The following is a 20,830-nucleotide window of genomic DNA, read 5'->3' as shown; positions in this document are numbered from 1 at the left end:
ACAGCAATTCCTATCCCTATTGGCTGCTACAGTTGACTTGTTTTTAGGAACAGCCAATCATGGGGTTGTATAGAAGAGATTTGACACAGGGAGTTATTTTACACTGGCCCAGGTTGAACCGGGCAAAAATCCGGTCACATCATCGGGCGAAAGCAGTAAGTGACACCACTCCGTTATTTTGTCAACAAGGCAGTATTGGTGCATCGTCCAGAAACATACATCTCTTTTCCATAAAATAAATGTGTGCTTTTTCTATCTAGTTTTTATTGTGAAGGCAGATCAGTCACTGTTTCATGGGAAAACAGAATCCTACGAATTACTTAATTATTGCTTAATAATTACTTCACTTTTGTTTTGAGGCGACCTCGGTCTCGGACAGAGCGGGTTACCTGGCTCACGTCCGAGAGGCAGCCCGGTTCCAAATCGAATGCAATCAACTTTCAGCCGGTGCAAAACACGGCTCAACGGGCGCACTGGCGAGATTAATCGAACCCCTCACTCTCCCCCGCGCTTTTAACAACATGTTGTGATGGTGGTAGGATGTTAAGCTAGCTACTCTTATTAAGTAAGGGTGTCCCATTTAAGCAGCTATTTGTGTTACTTCTGATAATATTCACAATCTGTATCAAAGCTAACAGTATGTCCGGGGTGATTCGGAGACTCGATGAGACCGTTGTTAATCGGATTGCTGCTGGAGAAGTTATCCAACGTCCTGCAAATGCTATCAAAGAATTGCTTGAAAACTGGTAAGTTAACTAGCTAACTAGGATGAATGCTAATTGTTAGCCGTATTGCTAACAACAGTAGCTAGCTAGCGTTCAAGCTAAGAGTTTATAATTGTGTCTGATGGTACTAACGTTATTTAACGAGTTGGCTGGTTAGCTCTATGGATATATAACTCTATCAGTGTGTGTGTGTCAGTTGTGCAAATACAGAATGCATGCAAAATCCGTCTGTAAATATGCCTATATGTTACGATACGATATGTTTGCGAAACTGTCATGATCCAAAGTAAATGAGTCATTATCAAAAGCAAGTGATTATTCTTTCCTCCTATCGTTCGTAGTTCCCTTTCCGCATTTACAATCAATCAGGGGGTGTGGTATATGACCAATATACCACGGCTAAAGGCGGTTCTTATCCACGGCGGAGTGCCTGGAGGTAGCCCTTAGCCGTGGTATATTTTCCATATACCACAAACCCCAGAGGTACAGTATTGCTATTATAAACAGGTTACCAATGTAATTAGAACAGTAAACAAGTGTTTTGCCTCATACCCGTGGTATATTTAAGCAATAAGGGGGGGTATATTGCCAATATACCACAGCTAAGAACTGTTCTTAAGTACAACGCAACGCGGAGTGGTATATTGGCCTTATACCACAAACCCCAGAGGTGCCTTATTGCTATTATAAACTGGTTACCAATGTAATTAGAGCAGTAAAAATGTATGTTTTATCATACCTGTGATATAGGGTCTGATATACACCGGCTGTCAGCCAAACAGAATTCAGGGCTCGAACCTCCCAGTTTATGTCTGTTTTGCCATGTCATTGTTGAATACTTGTTTCGGATCGGTTTGAAGGTTATTTTAGAGCATGCATTATTTCCCTCTAATGCACTGTAGAATTCCTTTACTATAGTTCTTACATGTTCTGTGTTTGAACTGCTTTTGACAGTAAAAGTCGAATTGAAAACATTATTGCCATTATTGAATTAGATTTTCATAATAGCAAGCGAGGACTGATGGTTTGTTTAGATAAACTAGCAAGTCTGTTTGTTTGGTAACCAAGGCAACTACTGTTGCGATCTAGTAAACTTGCTAGCTACTTCAGTGGATGTTGAGAAAATGTATAGCGGCAAATTTATTAAATTCTAGCCATGGCATAAATGGGATAATCAACTCGTGGCTCTATGCTATAGCTGTGGTATATGTAAGGGATAATCAACGAGAGGCTATGCGTTAGTCAATGGAAGATTAATTCAAGTCCGTGGAAGATGAGTTCTACTCCGCTAACGCATTGTGGAACACACCTTCCATGGCATTCCTTATTTTCCATAGAACGCAAAGCCTCTTGTTGATTATCCCTTACATACAGTGCATTCAATCTACACACAATATATATATATATATAACTAGGCAAGTCAGTTAAGAACAAATTCTTATTTACAATGTAGGCCATCATGGGACTCCCAATCACGGCTGGCTGTGATACAGCCTGGATTTGAACCAGGGTGTCTGTAGTGATGCCTCCAGCACTGAGATGCAGTGCCTTAGACCGCTGCGACATTGATCATTCTTGATGTTTCTATAACTTGATTGGAGTCCACCTGTGGTAAATTCAATTGATTGGACATGATTTGAAAAGTCACACACCTGTTTATGTAAAAACCAAGCCATGAGGTCAAAGGAATTGTCTGTAGAGCTCCAAGACAGGATTGTGTCGAGGCAGAGATCTGGGGAAGGGTTCCAAAACATTTATGCAGCATTGAAGGTCCCCAAGAACATAGTGGCCATCATTCTTAAATGGAAGAAGTTTGGAACCACCAAGACTCTTCCTAGAGCTGGCTGCCTGGCCAAACTGAGAAATCGGGGGAGAAGGGCTTTGGTCAGGGAGGTGACCAAGATCCCGATGGTCACTCTGACAGAGCTCCAGAGTTCCTTGCAGCACTCCACCAATCAGGCCTTTTATGGTAGAGTGGCCAGACGGAAGCCGTTCCCCATCTAACTTGACAGAGCTTTTGAGGATCTGCAGAGAAGAATGAGAGAAACTCCTCAAATTCACATGTGCCAAGCTTGTAGCATCATACCCAAGAAGACTTGAGACTGTAATTGCTTCCAAAGGTGCATCAACAAAGTACTGAGTAAAGGGTCTGAATAGCTATATCTTTCAACAGACCACCATAGTCCCTGTGCCCAAGAAAGCGAAGGTAACCTACCGAAATTACTACTGCCCTGTACCACTCACGTCGGTAGCCATGAGGTGCTTTGAAAGGCTGGTCATGGCTCACACCAACACCATCATCCCGGAAATCCTAGACCCACTCCAATTCCCATATTGCCGCAACAGATCCACAGATGACGCAAGGGGCCCCTCGGGTGAGCACGATAACGGAGATGATTGTGGACTACAGGAAAAGGAGGGCCGAACACGCCCCCATTCACATCGACGGGGCTGTCGTGGAGTGGGTTGAGTTTCAAATTCATTGGTGTTTACATGACCAATAAACTATCATGGTCCAAGCCCAACAAGAAAGTGGAGAAGAGGGCCCGACAATGCCTTTTCCCCCTCAGGAGACAGAAAAGATGCTCAGTTCTACAGCAGCACCATTGAGAGCATCCTGACCGGTTGCATCACCGCCTGGTATGGAAACTGCTTGGCATCTGACTGTAAGGCGCTACAGAGGGTTGTGTGTACAGCCCAGTACCTATATACTAGACGGTGCCAGATGGCCCAAACAAATTCCAGTCACCCAAGTCATAGACTGCTACCGCACAGCAAGCGGTACCGGTGCGTCAAGTCTAGGTCCCTAAGGCTCCTTAACAGCTTCTAACCCCAAGCTAAAAGACTGCTGAACAATTAATCTAATGGCCACCCAGACTATTTACATTGACACCCCCCCCCCCCCCCCCCCCATTGTTTTTATACTGCTGCTACTCTCTGTTTATTATCTATGCATAATCACTTTACCTCTACCTACATGTACATATTACCTCTACTAACCTGTACCCCCCGCACATTGACTCGGTACTGGTACCCCCTACATAAATAAGAATTTGTTCTTGACTGACTTGTCTAGTTAAATACAGATTAAATAAAGAATAGACAGCTTCCTTTCCTTGATCCCTTTCCTCCCATCCTTTGCTCTGCTAGCTGTCTTTTCTCCTATCCTTTCCTAACGGTACACATTTTGCCATGAGGCTGAGCGAAACATTTAAAAAGTGTTAAAGATAATTTCCAGCAATTCTACACATTATCTAGGGGGGGAATAAGTTAAGAGCGCAAAGAAAAGGGCATCCCCAGTGGCGCAGCGGTCTAAGGCACTGCATCTCAGTGCTAGAGGTGTCACTAAAGACCCTGGTTCGATCCCTGGCTGTATCACAACTGGCCGTGATCGGGAGTCGCATAGGGCGGTGCACAATTGACCCAGCATCGTCCGGGTTAGGCCGTCATTGTAAAATTAGAATTTGTTCATAGCTGACTTGCCTAGTTAAATAAAGGTTAAATTAAACACATGTATACATAAACTCAGCAAAAAAAAGAAACGTCCCTTTTTCAGGACCCTGTCTCAAAGATAATTCGTAAAAATCCAAATAACCACCAATCTTCATTGTAAAGGGTTTTAACACTGTTTCCCATGCTTGTTCATGGTTCATTGAACCATGAACAATTAATGAACATGCACCTGTGGAACAGTTTTTAAGACACTAACAGCTTACAGACGGTAGGCAATTAAGGTCACAGTTATGAAAACTTAGGACACTAAAGAAGCCTTTCTACTGAGACTGAAAAACACCAAAAGAAAGATGCCCAGGGTCCCTGTTCAGCTGCGTGAACGTGCCTTAGGCATGCTGCAAGGAGGCATGAGGACTGCAGATGTGGCCAGGGCAATAAATTGCAATGTCCGTAGTACTGTGAGACGCCTAAGACAGCGCTACAGGGAGACATGACTGACAGCTGATTGTCCTCGCAGTGGCAGACCACGTGTAACAACACCTGCACAGGATCGGTACATCCGAACATCACACCTGTGGGACAGGTACTGGATGGCAACAACAACTGCCCGAGTTACACCAGGAACACAGGCTGGACTGAAGGCTTGTAGGCCTGTTGTAAGGCAGGTCCTCAACAGACATCAACGGCAACAACGTCGCCTACGGCAACAACAGTCGTCCAACGATTGTGCTTATTTCGCAAATGCTCTTTTGTTAAATCATCCCCCAGCGTTGCATCGATTATATGCAACGCAGGACACGCTAGATAAACTAGTAATATCATCAACCATGTGTAGTTATAACTAGTGATTATGAATTATTGTTTTTTATAAGATAAGTTTAATGCTAGCTAGCAACTTACCTTGGCTTCTACTTCATTCGCGTATCAGGCAGGCTCCTCGTGGAGTGCAATGAGAGGCAGGTGGTTAGAGCGTTGGACTAGTTAACTGTAAGGTTGCAAGATTGGATCCCCCGAGCGGATAGGGTGAAAATCTGTTGATCTGACCCTGAACAAGGCAGTTAACCCACCGTTCCTAGGCCGTCATTGAAAATAAGAATGTGTTCTTAACTGACTTGCCTAGTTAAATAAAGGTATAAAAAAAATTAAAAAAATCGGTGCCCAAATATACCGATTTCCGATTGTTAAGAAAACTTGAAATCGGCCCTAATTAATCGGCCATTCCGATTAAACGGTCGAACTCTAGTCTCAAGAACTCACGGAACTACTAACCATTACATCTCTATCTATCTCTCTCTCTCGCGCGCTCTCACACGCACACACATGCTTGATTGAAATTAGGCCAGGCCTCTTCAGTCTTGTTCAGACTTATCTTCCTCCTTGTCCTCAGTCTTCCTTGCTCCTCTCTGCTCCATAAAGTTTTGCCTTCTGGGCCAGACGCTGGCTTGAGCTGATCTCTACCAGCTGAAGAAGGTCAGGGCACAGTTGTTTGAACGTCCTGTGGACCTCGGGCCAGGACGTCTTCTTCACGCTGCTCTTTGGATCCTGGTAGGGCCTAGCTTTCAGGATGGTCCACTGGTCTGGGATCAGATCCACATCACAGACTGAAATTGCCTTGTTAGATCATCAAACTCTGAATCTCCAAAATCTGAAGATACACACACAATAAGGAAAATAATATTTAGTTAAATGCTTTTACTGGATTTTTAACAAGTGTGGATTGTTAGTAAGATCAGGAGTGTTATTGTAAGATGCTAAACTTCAGAGTTTTCTGCATCAGGCCAAGTTTGCAGATCCACCAGTTTTGTGGATCCCAGAGCTATAATCCCCAAATATCTTGCCCATGCTTTGGCACAGCCGGTCAATGAGTTTGGACATGGATGATGTCACACGAGCCAGGGTGCTGTCATCTCTGGGTGTCAGACTGACACCCTCATAGGTGTCTGTGTTGGCCAGACAAGTCTTTAGTTTGGGTCCAGGTCTGTATGTCAGAGAATACAACAGTGTAACAAAGTTTTAGACGTGCATGTATGAGTAACAACATTTTGTATGAATTATAAATAAAAAAATATTCATACCACCAACACACACACACACACACACACACACCTGCTCGTGTGTTTGTTCAACACTGCCTGGGTGGTGGTCAGACAGCTGTGGACCTCAGCCACTGTCACGGAGGTTCTCTACAGTGTCAAATACAGGCTGCTGAGGTCCCCCCCCCCCCCCTCAGCATCTGGTGACTGAATCTGTAGCATAGCTAGCTTTGGCAATAACTCCAATGTGATTTAATACTTGTCACATTGGAGTTATATCCATAGCTAACTGTAGCTGTGCAGCAGTTGCTATTCGCATGACAGCTGATTGTTTACATAGTTACTGTACCAAGTCTTTGCAATTTGGTTTGTGAGAAGATATCAGTTTGGTTCACCATATGACATCTGCATTCACTGTAATGTTACAGTTTAGATGCCAAGTCCACCAACATACAGGTGACTGTGAAGGAGGGGGGTCTGAAACTTATCCAGATACAAGACAATGGCACTGGCATCAGGGTAAGACGTGTGTGTGTGTGTGTGTGTGAGAGAGAGAGAGTGTGAGTCATGTAAGCAAAATAAACAACTTCCACCAAGTCCATATTTTGGTTCACTTCTCAATTTCTTTTCGACTGTTTATCTTTTGAAGAAAGAAGATATGGAAATAGTATGTGAACGGTTTACAACAAGCAAGCTCCAGACTTTTGAGGACCTCAACGCCATCTCAACCTATGGTTTCCGAGGAGAGGTGAAGCATTTCCGATTTGTTTGGGGATGTATTTTGGTGTAGGTTAATTCTTTATGTGGGCAAAGCTAGATTTTCAATTCTAGTGTTTCTGGACTATCCATGTGACGTGTGTGTGTGTGTGTGTTTCAGGCACTTGCCAGTATAAGCCATGTTGCCCATGTGACCATAACAACCAAAACGGCTGACGCCAAGTGTGCTTACAGGTAGCCTGTTATTTCATTACGCTTTGATTGACGAGGCCATCAGTCCTTTTGTCGTATTGCCCAGTAACGCGTTTGAATCCTCAGTCTGTAAGTGCTGCCCTCACCCTCCCCAGAGCCACCTACTGCGATGGGAAACTAAAGACCCAACCCAAACCCTGCGCTGGAAACCAGGGGACACAGATCACTGTGAGTTCATTAAATGGCCACTTACAACTGCAAAGGTATATCGACTAGAATGTGCGAAAAGAGACGACGACTTCAAGTATCTCTGAACATCCACAGGCGGAGGATCTGTTTTATAACGTGTCCACCAGAAGGAAAGCACTAAAGAGCCCCAGTGAGGAGTACTCCAGGATTGTGGAGGTGGTGAGCAGGTGTGTGTGTGGCTTCAAGCGTCACAAATATTTTTTTTATTCTGTGTGCTGGCAATGTGTTGTGACTCATGCAAACTATCTTTTTTGATCATTTTTGTTTTGACAGGTATGCCATACACAACTCTGGGAAAAGCTTTGCTGTCAAAAAGGTGAGATTTTGTTTTCCTTCACATTTCCTACCCTTGATGTTTTCACCGGAGGTCATTGTCCCCGAAGGGAGGAGACTTCGGTTGTTTGTCACAAATATTCTGTCTTTTTTTTTCCCAGCAAGGCGAGACCATGGCAGACGTCAGGACCCTACCCAACGCCTCCATACTGGATAATATCCGTGTGGTGTTCGGCAATACAGTCAGCAGGTAGGGGGAGGCAAAAAATACCCCTCCAAGATTACTCTCTCATGTTGGGATGTCAGTTCCTTGTTGAGTGAATAAAGGTTATGCCATCCATTTTGAATTGTATCTGCAGCCAGACAGAGTTTTATCTTGATCTGTTAGTGAATGCTTTGAGCTATAATCTGATATGTTCTGCATAGTTAAGTTAATTGGACTTCTGCTGCTTTTTCACTGTGCCCAGTGATCTTGACCTTCTCCAGCGGGCAAAGCTGGTTGAAATAACTTAATTACAACCAGAACGGGTTGAAATCTGGCTACATTGATGTCATCGATACCAGTTTTGCCGTTGAGTTTGTAGTGTGAAGAGTGAGCAGTGTGTTGCACGTTTTCTTTTCTCCATAGGGAGCTGATTGAAGTGGGCTGTGAGGATCAGAAGCTTGCCTATAAGCTGAAGGGCCACATCTCCAACGCCAACTACTCAGTGAAGAAGTGCATCCTCATCCTCTTCATCAATCGTATGTGCCACAGGAGCGCTATGTTAAAATAACTAGTTATATGAATTTGAATACGATATTCCTGTGAATTTTTTTTACTAATAGTCTTGTTTTCTCCTCAGATCGTCTGGTTGAATCGAGTGCCTTAAAAAAAGCCATTGAGACCGTTTATGCTGCATACCTTCCCAAGAACTCTCACCCATTTCTATATCTCAGGTAACTCCGGTTACTGTCACTTAACTGGATAGCAAATGATTTCTGGTTGTGTTTACGGTTCTTTGTTCTATTGCTTAAGCCTGGAGATTGCCCCTCATAACATCGACGTGAATGTCCACCCTACCAAACACGAGGTGCACTTCCTCCACGAAGACTGTATCGTCGAGAGCGTTCAAAGACACATAGAGAGCAAACTCCTGGGCTCCAACTCCTCACGCACGTACTTCACACAGGTGCTGTTAGCTCGGCAGTCCTCCATGCTGAATGTCTTCTCATTTGTATTGTTTTTAACAGGATATTATACTACTAGGTATTTAACACAACATACAGTATGTGCCAATAAGCTAAACTGGGTGTATGGAATTCTCTTTCTTTTCTTTAGTGGATTAGTTGGTGTGTAGAATCAGTAGTAGTAAAAAAGAGAAGCTGCATTTTTGGAATTGAGGTGAATAATAAAAGGTTATCCGTTTGACCTATTTCTTTGTAGACTTTGCTGCCTGGGCTGTCTGTCTCCACCAGCGAGGGGAAGTCTTCCTCCAACTCCACAGGGGACAGTGAGCGGGTCTACGCCCATCAGATGGTCAGGACCGACAGTAGAGCCCAAAAGCTGGACGCCTTTCTCCAGCCGGCGTCCAAGCTGGCCCCTACTCCCACAGCCAACCCTAAAGGGCAGAGCAGGGGGGAACCTGTGACCACCAATGACATGGAAGAGATGGACAATGCAGAGATCCTGGAGGAACAGGCGCCAGGTGCCACAGAGGATGGGGAGGGAACCAGCCGAAATACCCCAGCTGATCTCCCCAGGTGATCATGCCTTCTTAGTGGGCTTCAGGGATACATTCACTGAGTGCTTGTTTGAATAGTCTGTGTGTGGTGTATTACGTGGTTTATGGAGTGTGTCAGTGTATTTAGTGGTGCTTAGAATGTCTGTATATTTGGTGGTGCATGGAGTGTGTACTCACGTGTGTATTTGTTAGATGTGTGTGTGTGTGTGCGCGTACGTATTTAACTGAGTATGGTGTGTGTTTACTTGTTTAGTAAAAGCAGTGTAATAGCAGTGTGTGGGTGTTGTTGGGTCGGCCCAGGAAGCGTCCCCGTGCCGGTCAGGACAAGGAGCAGGAGGACCTGACTGCTGCAGCCACAACCAGGAGACGAGCCATCAAGCTGAGCAGTGTGAAGGAGCTGAGAGATGACATCGCTGAGCACGCACACAAAGGTATAGCCAACTCCATTCATCATCAAATACTGGACACGTACAGGAAGGAGTGTCTGCGGTGGTCTCAATTCTAACTACCATAGGTTAGAAGTAGTGTGTGAAAGGGGGAGAACTGAGGAAGGGGAAATGCGATTTGAACGAGCTAATCCACTATATACTGTAGATATTCCACTATACTCGTGATTGTGTCTTTGCTGACACCATCAGGTGAAGAAAGCTACTTCGCACACAGCTGTTGCAATACTGTACTTACTTCAGTACAGAAAAGGGAGATTGTAGTAAACTAAGGATGGGCAAAAACCCTTAGCAGAAGATCTGGTTTGAGAGCCTGTCCAATGTATGTTTGGTCTTCCTCAGGTCTTCAAGAGATGCTTCAGAATCACTCGTTTGTGGGCTGTGTCAACCCCCAGTGGACTCTGATCCAGCACCATACCAAACTGTACCTTCTCAACACCACCAAACTCAGGTCAGAACCACATGCACTCCCCTACCTATTTATTTGGACAGTTAAGCTAAAATGTATAATTTGGCTTGTACCGGGGCAGCATTTTTGGATATGAAAGCACTTTATGCATCTTGTCCCCTCATTTGAAGGTGTCATAAAGTATTTGGAAGAATTCACACATACAGTGGTTTCAGAGAGTATTCACACCCCTTGACTTTCCACATTTTGTTGTGTTACAGCCTGCATTTCAAATGTATTACATTGAGATTTTGTGTCAGTGGCCTTCACACAATACCCCATAATGTCAAAGTGGAATAAACAATTTAAGCTGAGATATCTTGAGTCAATAAGTATTCAGCCCATTTGTTATGGTAAGGATAAAGAAAGAAACGGAATGGAGCTCAGCACAGGCAAACTCCTAGAGGGAAACCTAGTTCAGTCTGCTTTCCACTAGACACCTTTTAAGCAGGACAATAACCTGAAACACAAGGCCAAATCTACACTGGAGTTGTTTACTAAGAAGATAGTGAATGTTGCCAAGTTAGTCTTTGCCTTAAATCTGCTTGGAAATCAAAGGCAAGACTTGAAGATGGTTGTCTAACAATGATCAACAACCAAATTGACAGAGCTTGAAGAATTTTGAAAATAATAACGGGCAAATATTGTACAAAGCTCTCTAAGACTTACCCAGAAAGACTCACAGCTGTAATCATTACCAAATGGGATTCTACAAAGTCAGTTAAATATTGTGTGTTTCATTTTCAATACATTTGTAAATATTTAAAAAAACATATTTTCACTTTGTCATTATGGGATATTGTGTCTCGATGGGTGAGTAAATTAAAACTACCATCCATTTTGAATTCAGGCTGTAACAACACAATGTGGAATAAGTCGAGGGGTATGAATACTTTCTGAAGGCCTGTAATAAAGTAGTCAAAAGTATTTGGTCCCATATTCCTAGCACACAATGACTACATCAAGCTTGTGTGACAGAGGCACAAAGGTCATACCCCCCAAGACATGCTAACCTCTCACCATTACCAATAACAGGGGAGATTCACATTTTTTTGGGGGGGGGGGGGGTATGATATTTATGCCTCCCAACTTTTTTACTCATCCATTATACTGTATCTGTAATCATAGTAGCATCCACATTAATGTAGAAGTGTTCAGAAAAACATTTGTTGTGCAGAGTTGCATGTAGAAGCTTTAAAAAATATACTTTGCTGCAAAATAAATATATCGATTTAGAAGTATTCCTGTGCGGTTGCTCAAGGTGTTGAATACTTGGCCTTTTCTCTTCGTCTTTTTTAGCCAGGAGCTATTCTACCAAATGTTGATCTACGACTTCGGTAACTTTGGCATCTTGAGGTTATCTGTAAGTATGACACACATCAATGTGTAGCACGGTATACCGGTACCACGGTAATATCATGGTACTTATGATACCAACATTTTAGAATACCGTAGTACCGTCTCATATGATACTGCCAACATTTTAGAATACCGTAGTACCGTCTCATATGATACTGCCAACATTTTAGAATACCGTAGTACCGTCTCATATGATACTGCCAACATTTTAGAATACCGTAGTACCGTCTCATATGATACTGCCAACATTTTTGACCATACCTATCTAAAGAACCAACTGGCACCTGTTTATAAAATGTTTTAGTCAGTTTTGTTTTATAAATTCAGTGAAATGTTTTAAACAACAATTACTCTATTATATGCGCCAGTCTATACCAGGCGGTGTCAGAGGAAGGCCCTAAAAATGGTCCAAGACTCCAGCCACCCTAGTCATAGACTGTTCTCCCTGATACCACACGGCAAGCGGTACCGGAGCGCCAAGTCTAGGTCCAAGAGGCTTCTAAACAGCTTCTACCCCAAGCCATGAGACTCCTGAACATCTAGTCAAATGGCTACCCAGACTATTCGCATTGCCCCCCCCCCCCCTCACCACCCCCCCCCCCCTCACCACTGCCACTCTCTATTGTCATCTATGCATAGTCACTTTAATTAACTCTGCCTACATGTACATACTACCTCAACTAACCGGTGCCCCTGCACATTGACTCTGTACCGGTACCCCCCTGTATATATTGTTATTTTTTACTGCTGCAAGGTCAAATGTTGTATTCGGCGCATGTCATTAATGAAATTTGATTGGATCTCACCTGCTTGTCCTAAAAAACGTTTTATAACAAACAACGTTTTGCAGTCATGTTACCTAGCTAGCTAACAACCTGGTAACTTGACAGTAGGTCTAGACCAATTTTATTGGCCCATGAAGAAAGGAGAAGGGTCTGCTTCTCATAAGATGTGCTTCAAAGGTAGGATTCATGTAGGCCTAATGTAAGCCTGAACTATATAAAATATATCTATTTCTGGTTTGGTGCCTAACATTTTTAAAGTTGGGAGCAGTTTGTACAATGCATTTGGAAAGTATTCAGACCCCTTGACTTTTTCCACATTTTGTTACATTAAAAAGCTTTTTACCCTTATCCATCTACACACTGTAATAACAAAGCAAAAACGGGTTTTAAGAACATTTTGCAATTTTTTTTTTAAAAGAACTGAAATATCACATTTACATAAGTATTCAGACCATTTACTCAGTACTTTGTTGAAGCACCTTTGGCAGTGATTACAGCCTCGAGTCTTCTTGGGTATGACGCTACAAGCTTGGTACACCTGTATTTGGGGAGTTTCTCCCATTTTTCTCTGCAGATCCTCTCAAGCTCAGTCAGGTTGGATGGGGAGCATCGCTGCACAGCTATTTCCGGTCTCTCCAGAGATGTTAGTCCAGGCTCTGGCTGGGCCACTCAAGGACATTGAGACTTGTCCCAAAGCCATTCCTGTGTTGTCCTGTTAGACTGGGGCAAAGGTTCCGAGGTCCTAAGTGCTCTGGAGCAGGTTATCAAGGATCTCTCTGTACTTTGCTCCGTTCATCTTTCCGTCGATCCTGGCTAGTCTCCCAGTCCCTGCCACTAAAAAAACATCCCCACAGCATGATGCTGCCACCATCATGCTCCACTGTAGGGATGGTGCCAAGTTTCCTCCAAAAGTGATGTTTGGCATTCAGGCCAAAGATTTCATCAGAGCAGAGAATCTTGTTTCTCATGATCTGAGAGTCCTTTAGGCACCTTTTGGGAAAACTCCAAGCGGGCTGTCATGCCTTTTCCTGAGGAGTGGCTTCCGTCTGGACACTACCATAAAGGCCTGATTGGTGGAGTGCTGCAGAGATGGTTGTCCTTCTGGAAGGTTCTCCCATCGCCATAGAGAAACTTTGGAGCTGTCAGAGTGACCAACGGGTTCTTGGTCACCTCCCTGACCAAGGCTCTTTCCCCCAATTGCTCAGTTTGGCCGGGCGGCAAACTCTAGGAAGAGTCTTGGTGGTTCCAAGCTTCTTCCATTTAAGAATGATGCAGGCCACTGTGTTCTTGGGGACCTTCAATGCTGCAGACATTTTTGGGTACCCTTCCCCAGATCTGTGCCTTGACATAATCCTATCTCTGAGCTCTACGGACAATTCCTTCGACCTGATGGCTTGGTTTTTGCTCTGACATGCACTGTCAACTGTGTGACCTTATAGACAGATGTGTGCCTTTTCAAATCATCTCCAATCAATTGAATTTACCACAGGTGGACTCCAATCAAGCTTTAGAAACATCTCAAGAATGATCAATGGAAACAGGATGCACCTGAGTGCAATTTTGAGTCTAATAGCAAAGGGTCTGAATACTTATGTAAATAAGTTTATTTGTTTCTAAAATCCTGTTATCACATTACCAGAGGCTGTGATTCTGGGCCTGTTTTCACTAATTGTCTCAGAACAATTTAGCCTTTCAGATAAGATGGACAGGGAGGACCTAAAAATAGATTAGACGCATTGTGAATACGGGCCCAGATATTTGGCTCCGAGTTGGCTTGATGATGTTGTGTTGTTCCAGGAGCCTGCGCCACTCTATGACCTGGCCATGCTGGCTCTGGACTCCGAGGAGAGCGGCTGGTCGGAGGAGGACGGGCCCAAGGAGGGTCTGGCCCAATACATAGTCGACTTCTTGAAGAAGAAATCTGAGATGCTGGAGGACTACTTCTCCATGGAGATCGACCAGGTCTGTCTGCTGACCCTCTGTATCCTGTCTGTGCTGACAAAAACATTGAAATCATACCTGGTTGTAACATTAGCACTTGCCCCCTAAATGTAATTGTCATGCATGAAATCAGGGCAAAACTTAAGATCAGAATGTGTCTTGTTTGCAGGAAGGAAATCTCACCGGTTTGCCATTGCTGCTTGACAAGTACACCCCTCCTATGGAGGGTCTGCCCATGTTCATCCTACGTTTGGCTACTGAGGTGTGAACTATTCTTATCCATGACCATGTCTTATCAATAAGTTCTTATAGACTAAACGGACTAATTGAAGGGGTTGTGTAGGTGAACTGGGACAATGAGAAGGACTGCTTCAGAGACTTCAGCAAGGAGTGCAGCCAGTTCTACTCTATCAGGAAACAGTATGTCCTGGAGCTGGAGCCGGGAGAGGAGGAGCAGGTATGTCACTCAGATGCGCCATCCCGGGTTGTTTTCATTAGGCATCAAACAGAAGGAAATGAACTGACAGGGAAGGACTACATGGAGTTGGCCAATTTTTGTTTTCAGTTGCGTGCCTAATGAACACAGCCTTGTGTTTTTGTTGTGTGTCTCGCACTTGTCAATCTGATATAAGCGGGTAGTTGATGACACCTAGGTCACATTTAGTAGAAACCAAGGATTCAGGAGCAAATCATTTTGAAATGGAAGAAATACTGCCATGTCGTAGAAACACGCTCTTGTATTTTCGGTCCCATTTAGCACTTACTGAACAGACTATGGTTGTGAATGTGTTGCAGGATGCAGAGCTGAACTCGTGGCGTTGGAAGGTGGAGCATCTCCTGTTTAAATCCTTCCGGAGCCTCTTCAGTCCCCCTAAACACTTCAGTGAGGATGGCAGCGTACTCCAGATTGCTAATCTACCAGACCTCTACAAAGTATTTGAGCGATGCTAAAACATGAGAAACACTGTCCATGGGCTGCATGTCTGTTTCGGGAAACCATTTGATATACAGTTGAAGTCGGAAGTTTACATACACCTTAGCCAAATACGTTTAATCCTAGTAAAAATCCCTGTTTTAGGTCAGTTAGGATTACCACTTTATTTTAAGAATGTGAAATGTCAGAATAATAGTGTAGAGTGATTTACCTTTTTCAGCACATTCAAAGTGGGTCAGAAGTTAACATACACTCATTTTGAATTACCTTTAAATTGTTTAACTTGGTTCAAACGTTTCAGCTAGCCTTCCACAATAAGTTGGATGAATTTTGGGTTATTCCTCCTGACAGAGCTGGTGTTAGAGTCAGGTTTGTAGGCCTCCTTGCTCGCACACCCTTTTTCAGTTCTGCCCACAAATTTGCTATGGGATTGAGGTCAGGTCTTAGTGATGGCCACTCCAATACCTTGACTGTGTTGTCCTTAAGCCAATTTGCCACAACTTTGGAAGTATGCTTGGGGTTATTGTCCATTTGGAAGACCCATTTGCGACCAAGCTTTAACTTCCTGACTGATGTCGCTTCAATATATCCACACAATTTTCCTACCTCATGATGCAATCTATTTTGTGAAGTGCACCAGTCCCTCCTGCAGCAAAGCACCCCCACAACATGTTGCCAGCCCCGTGCTTCACGGTTGGAATGGTGTTCTTCGGCTTACAAGCCCCCCCCCCCTTTTCCTCCAAACATAATGATGGTCATTATGGCCAAATAGTTCCATCAGACCAGAGTACTTTTTGGAGAAATGTCCTATCTTTGTCCCCATGTGCAGTTGCAAACTGTAGGCGGTTTTGGAGCAGTGGGTTCTTCCTTGCTGAGCAGCCTTTCAATTAATGTGGATATAGATACTTTTGTACCCATTTCCTCCAGCATCTTCACAAGGTCCTTTGCTGTTGTTCTGGTAATGATTCTCGCACAAAATTACAGAACACATCTCCTTGCTGCGTGGTCTCATGGTGTTTATACTTGCGTACTATCGTTTGTACAGATGAAATTGCTCTCAAGGATGAACCAGACTTGTAGAGATCTACAAAAAAAAGGAGGCACACCTCCAATTGACTCAAATGATGTCAATTAGCCTATCAGAAGCTTCTAAAGCCATGACCACATTTTCTGGAATTTTCCAAGCTGTTTAAAGGCACAGGCAACTTAGTGTATGTAAACTTCTGACCCACTGGAATTGTGATAGTGAATTAATGTCTGAAAAATTACTTGTCATGCAAAGTAGATGTTCTAACCTATAAACTTCAACTGTATGTACTGTACAAACCCTCATCTTCCAAATTGTTTAGGTGGTGGGAGCTCTAACCATTGACTTTTACAGAGTGGATTGAGGTGCTTGGGTATAATTCAAGCATTAACAACTTGTTCATGATTACTAGTAACAAAATGAAACAAAGGGCAGTGTAAATCTGTTAAGAGTTTATTCAATGCGATAGCTGCCCCAGACACAATCACTGTGTGGTCCTGAGACTTGAAACTGCTTGGCTTTCAAAGCAGCGAACACTGTTTGAGAAGTGGTATGTAGTGCTGTCTTCTGATGTACCCCAAATAAAGAACCTCAAACCATCACTCTTACAAATGGAATTCAATGTGCCATAACCCATGCAAAAAAAATTAACAAATCTACCTTGTATTTACAGTTCTGACATTTACACTTATTGCCAAGAAATCTTTAAATATTTGAGAAACCTCTGCAGACAATTGGTTCTATATATTTCATTAAATCATGACTGCACCTTTAAATACATAATTCTGTACCAGTTATTGTTTTGAATTGTTTGGTTAATGCAAAACCCTCAGTCTCCAGGTGTGAGAAGGCACTTCACTGTGTGAGGGATTATGGATAGGTGCACGGCCAGAGAGCAGCCGTAAGGGTTTAACAGTTAAAAAGCGCCATTATACTCATTCATGCAACTTATTAAAAAAAAATTATAATAGCCAAGCACCCAGCAGTAAAACCTTGTGAATAACATGTAGTACAAAGCTTTGAAAAATAAAGTAATGAGTCAAATTTTCCTTAGATTCATCACCTCCCCCTAGTAACTATGGTTTAATAGGTTGAGTCTCCCTTCCGAAGACACTGGTGCACAAACCAATGCTAATCCTTTATTTAAAAAAAAAAAAAAAAAAACGAACTCTTGCCTCGGTGCTACCAGTGTTGCTTTTTTTCTGTAAGTGTTTTTGGTTTTGCTACACAACTTTAAGTGTTACAGGAAGAATGGAAATGTGCTCCAGACACTGAGGTGTGAGTTTAAGGGCTTCTGCGGCAATCCAGCAGACCTCACTGCTGAGACAGAAGGGCGTTCCGATTGGCCTTCATCTTCTCAAGGCGCTTTACTAGGTGGTTGTTGGTCATCTCCATCTCCTCAGTCTTATCCAGAGCTGTACGCAGCTGTGGCAAAAGGAGAGAGATTTAGAGAACATTTGATGTAAAATCAAACATTGGCCACGGACTTGATTTTAGTTTGGTTTCTTACCTCCCTTTGAAGTTTCCTTTTTTCAATTTTCAGCTCATCTTCTATTTTCTCTGAGTTTTCCGCCGATGCCTTGTATCTGGACACTTGTCCTTCAAGTCTGTTGATCTGGATATGAGGATAATGAAACTAAGTCCTTCACATACGAATCTGACTTATTTTCCTTTTCTCATTCAAACACTAATGTATCCAGTTGGCATATGGTCAGCTAGGGTACATTTTTTAATTTTAATTTTACCTTTATTTAACTAGGCAAGTCAGTTAAGAACAAATTCTTATTTTCAATGACGGCCTAGGAACAGTGGGTTAACTGCCTGTTCAGGGGCAGAACGACAGATTTGTACCTAGTCAGCTCGGGGATTTGAACTTGCAACCTTCCGGTTACTAGTCCAACGCTCTAACCACTAGGCTACCCTACCCTACATGTGGACAAGTATGTCAGTGTTTCCATTGACTTACGTTTTGTTCCATTGTGCCCATTTCCTGTTCTGCCTTCGAGAGCTTGAACTTGTATTCACTTATCTGTCTGTTGGCATCTCCTGCAGAGAGTAGAACATTTGAGTTAGTACAGTTACCTTACGCAGGACATTAGAATAAAGATATGAGCCTTGCTGTTAGTTCGTTCTTGGCACACAAGAAGAGATGGAACTGGCAGCTGCTAATAGGATGTTTTGGACAAGTGGGGTTCTGTGTATGAATAATGTAACGAGAAAGTCTTTAGACAGACTTAAGTGGTGACGTGTATGCCTCTGTTGTGATCTTTTTTTAGGTTTGGGCACGAATGAGACTTACTCTGCATCTCGATGACGTGCAGATCAGTGCCATTCTCCATTCTCTCTCCCTCTGTGAAGGCGTTCTCCATCTTCGAGTGCTTCTGCCTTTCATCCTCCAGCTGCATTTTCAACTTCCTGATCTGTGAAACGCCACACGCAGACAGTTCAAAAAAAGACTCATGAGAACGTGTCACTTGGGTCGAAAAGGAAAACTATATGTACCTGAGCTAAGAGTTCATCCTTTTCATCCGCAAGCTTTCGTAGCCTAACATCTGCAAAGGAAAGAAAATATGAGGTTCCTTGCAGCTATGGCCATAGCAATGAAACTCTCCCCCTGGTATTATTGAGTGATACAAGTTCATTTATCTGTCCCCATGCTCCCTTTAATAGAGCTGCGCCTGTCCCCTCCACTCACCCAGAGGCCCTTCTCCTGCTGACTCCAGCACCTGGGCAGCCTCCTGTGTGACCACAGTGATCCCTGTGGCTGGGTCGTCGTGGCTGATGTCCCCGTTAGGCATGCCCTCAGGGATTATGACCAGGCCGTGTTTCTAGGAGGAGTCAAAGGAAGACGGGGAGAATATCAATTGGTGTTGCTCGCCGCCTCTCCTACACTTTGAAATAGGTCAAAAGGTCATCCTCGAAACAAATGTGCTTGTATGAAATGAGACTCCTCCTGCAAATGAGTGACTGTTGAAATCCCCAAATAAATGTCTATAATTAAAACTAATGTAGCTGGTTGTGCAAGACATTTTATAGATAAAAGGATAAGTAGCATAATGAGGAAACAGCCAGATTAAAAAAAATAAAAAGTAAATCTGCCCTAGCTGCCGAAAGGTGGCTATTGAGGAGTGGTGGAAAATGTTCAGTTCTACATTAAGCCACAGAGCAGACCACGTAGAACTGTTGAGCTTTACGTATTAAGTGACAGTGTACTAAAAGGTTTCCATTACTGGTGCGCAGGCTGACAGACACACCAAGTGTCCAACAAATTTGACATTGGGAGAAACAATAGGAACAAACGGTGAGGTACACAAGACAGTCGACCCCACAAGTTGCTTTTTTAAAATCACTGTTTGGTTGCTAGCGAGCATATTCCTGTAAACCAAATTTGTCTATATAATGGAAATCTATAGTACTATTCCCAGCCCTCTGGTGGTGAGACCTACCTCTCCTGTTTTGGCCTTCGCCTTGATGTCAGCCAGCTCATCTCTGAGCTCATCCCTCTCATTCCTAATGCAATCAAAGTACTCTTTCTGCCTCTCTAAGGCCTGGTGGCCACACGCAGGAGGGAGAAAAGACAAGAAAGGAAAGAAAAGAGGCGAGGATAGGTTGGAAAGACTGATGCGTACATGAATGCACACAACAATGTTTTTTGTACATGCACATATGTCTGTATGCACACACAAAAGGCACACCAAAATGGTAAGGTTGAGTTGGAAAGGCAAAGTGGCAGACGTTAAACACAATCACCACATGCTCACAGATCAGACAACACAAGACAGTGCTGTAAGGGAGCGCTAAAGGCCAATTAACAGACACAATCTGACACTAAACAGGCAAAGCTTTAGGTGTAGAACTAAATTTTATTTTTTGCAAAGAAAGATGTCTTGACTCATGTCAAATGGATCTCATGCTGTCATTTCAGTGTAAATGTCCATCAATGAGGTGGCATATGGATCTTTCCATACACGACATATCAAATGCTTGCAGGTGCACATTTTCCCTTGCACTGACTAAACTTTGTGGATTGCATACAAAACCTACATTTAAACCTAGAATGACCATAGCATCCAACTTAAAATGTCAATTAGTGAGCCAACAATCGTCAATTCACATGCACATTAAGGGAAAGTCCAAACTGTGAATTAGAATTGGTCAAGACTACAGGCTCCCTGTCATGCAACTATGTGAGAGGCAATAGACTGTTTAGGACCAGTCGATTATCTGATACAGATTTAATTGATCGGTGAATCAGCAGCAAGTTTCCTTCAGGCTGATATAGGTGGTCTGATTCTCGACCCTTCTGCTGAATTGTACACTCGTAACACTCCCTCTCACGATTTAAAAGGAATTGGACTGGTGTAAGGAATGTGTTGGAAGCTTGCACCAACCCAATGTTTTAAATACTTGAGGGGAGACTGCGGGTCTTTCTATAAACTAGGACAACTTGTTATAGCTGTTGATAAGTCATTGATAAATCTGCCAATTTTTGTTCATGTCATTACATGAAGATATAAGGGGGATCAT

General features: G+C 43.2%; 2 protein-coding genes across 13 annotated transcripts in view; one reads left to right on the top strand and one right to left on the bottom strand.

Moving 5' to 3' along the window:
- Positions 1 to 100: 100 nt before the first annotated feature.
- Positions 101 to 16,905, top strand: LOC139409346 (mutL homolog 1, colon cancer, nonpolyposis type 2 (E. coli)). Its single transcript, XM_071154361.1, has 19 exons — positions 101 to 746; positions 6,640 to 6,730; positions 6,861 to 6,959; positions 7,089 to 7,162; positions 7,276 to 7,348; positions 7,445 to 7,536; positions 7,643 to 7,685; positions 7,804 to 7,892; positions 8,271 to 8,383; positions 8,485 to 8,578; positions 8,658 to 8,811; positions 9,066 to 9,382; positions 9,664 to 9,794; positions 10,152 to 10,260; positions 11,557 to 11,620; positions 14,199 to 14,363; positions 14,512 to 14,604; positions 14,686 to 14,799; positions 15,138 to 16,905. The coding sequence occupies exons 1-19, from the start codon at positions 640 to 642 to the stop codon at positions 15,291 to 15,293; spliced, it is 2,178 nt and encodes a 725-aa protein (XP_071010462.1). The 5' UTR covers positions 101 to 639; the 3' UTR covers positions 15,294 to 16,905.
- The window catches only part of LOC139409304 (leucine rich repeat (in FLII) interacting protein 2), a 54,141-nt gene continuing 50,051 nt past the window's right edge, over positions 16,741 to 20,830 (bottom strand). For 8 of the 12 annotated variants that reach the window (XM_071154256.1, XM_071154274.1, XM_071154248.1 and 5 more), the window contains 7 exons: positions 19,750 to 19,851; positions 18,999 to 19,131; positions 18,806 to 18,855; positions 18,603 to 18,723; positions 18,270 to 18,349; positions 17,814 to 17,918; positions 16,741 to 17,728 (listed from right to left, as the gene is read on the bottom strand). In XM_071154256.1, coding sequence (XP_071010357.1) covers positions 17,618 to 17,728; positions 17,814 to 17,918; positions 18,270 to 18,349; positions 18,603 to 18,723; positions 18,806 to 18,855; positions 18,999 to 19,131; positions 19,750 to 19,851 — 702 coding nt within the window. In that variant the 3' untranslated portion in view covers positions 16,741 to 17,617. The remainder of the gene's footprint in view (positions 17,729 to 17,813; positions 17,919 to 18,269; positions 18,350 to 18,602; positions 18,724 to 18,805; positions 18,856 to 18,998; positions 19,132 to 19,749; positions 19,852 to 20,830) is intronic. The other 4 variants (XM_071154328.1, XM_071154346.1, XM_071154318.1 and 1 more) reach the window with 1 other exon arrangement.

This window comes from Oncorhynchus clarkii, chromosome 1 (assembly GCF_045791955.1).
Source record: "Oncorhynchus clarkii lewisi isolate Uvic-CL-2024 chromosome 1, UVic_Ocla_1.0, whole genome shotgun sequence".
NCBI classification, from domain to species: Eukaryota; Metazoa; Chordata; class Actinopteri; order Salmoniformes; family Salmonidae; genus Oncorhynchus; species Oncorhynchus clarkii.
This window is presented reverse-complemented; position numbering and strand designations above follow the sequence as displayed.

What these genes read in the sequence shown, in the direction of transcription:
- LOC139409346 (XM_071154361.1), top strand. Translation starts at nt 640, where the DNA reads ATGTCCGGGGTGATTCGGAGACTCGATGAGACCGTTGTTAATCGGATT. An exon ending in AAAGAATTGCTTGAAAACTG is followed by an intron (nt 747 to 6,639) that starts GTAAGTTAACTA and finishes GTAATGTTACAG; the next exon opens with TTTAGATGCCAAGTCCACCA. An exon ending in CCTATGGTTTCCGAGGAGAG is followed by an intron (nt 6,960 to 7,088) that starts GTGAAGCATTTC and finishes TGTGTGTTTCAG; the next exon opens with GCACTTGCCAGTATAAGCCA.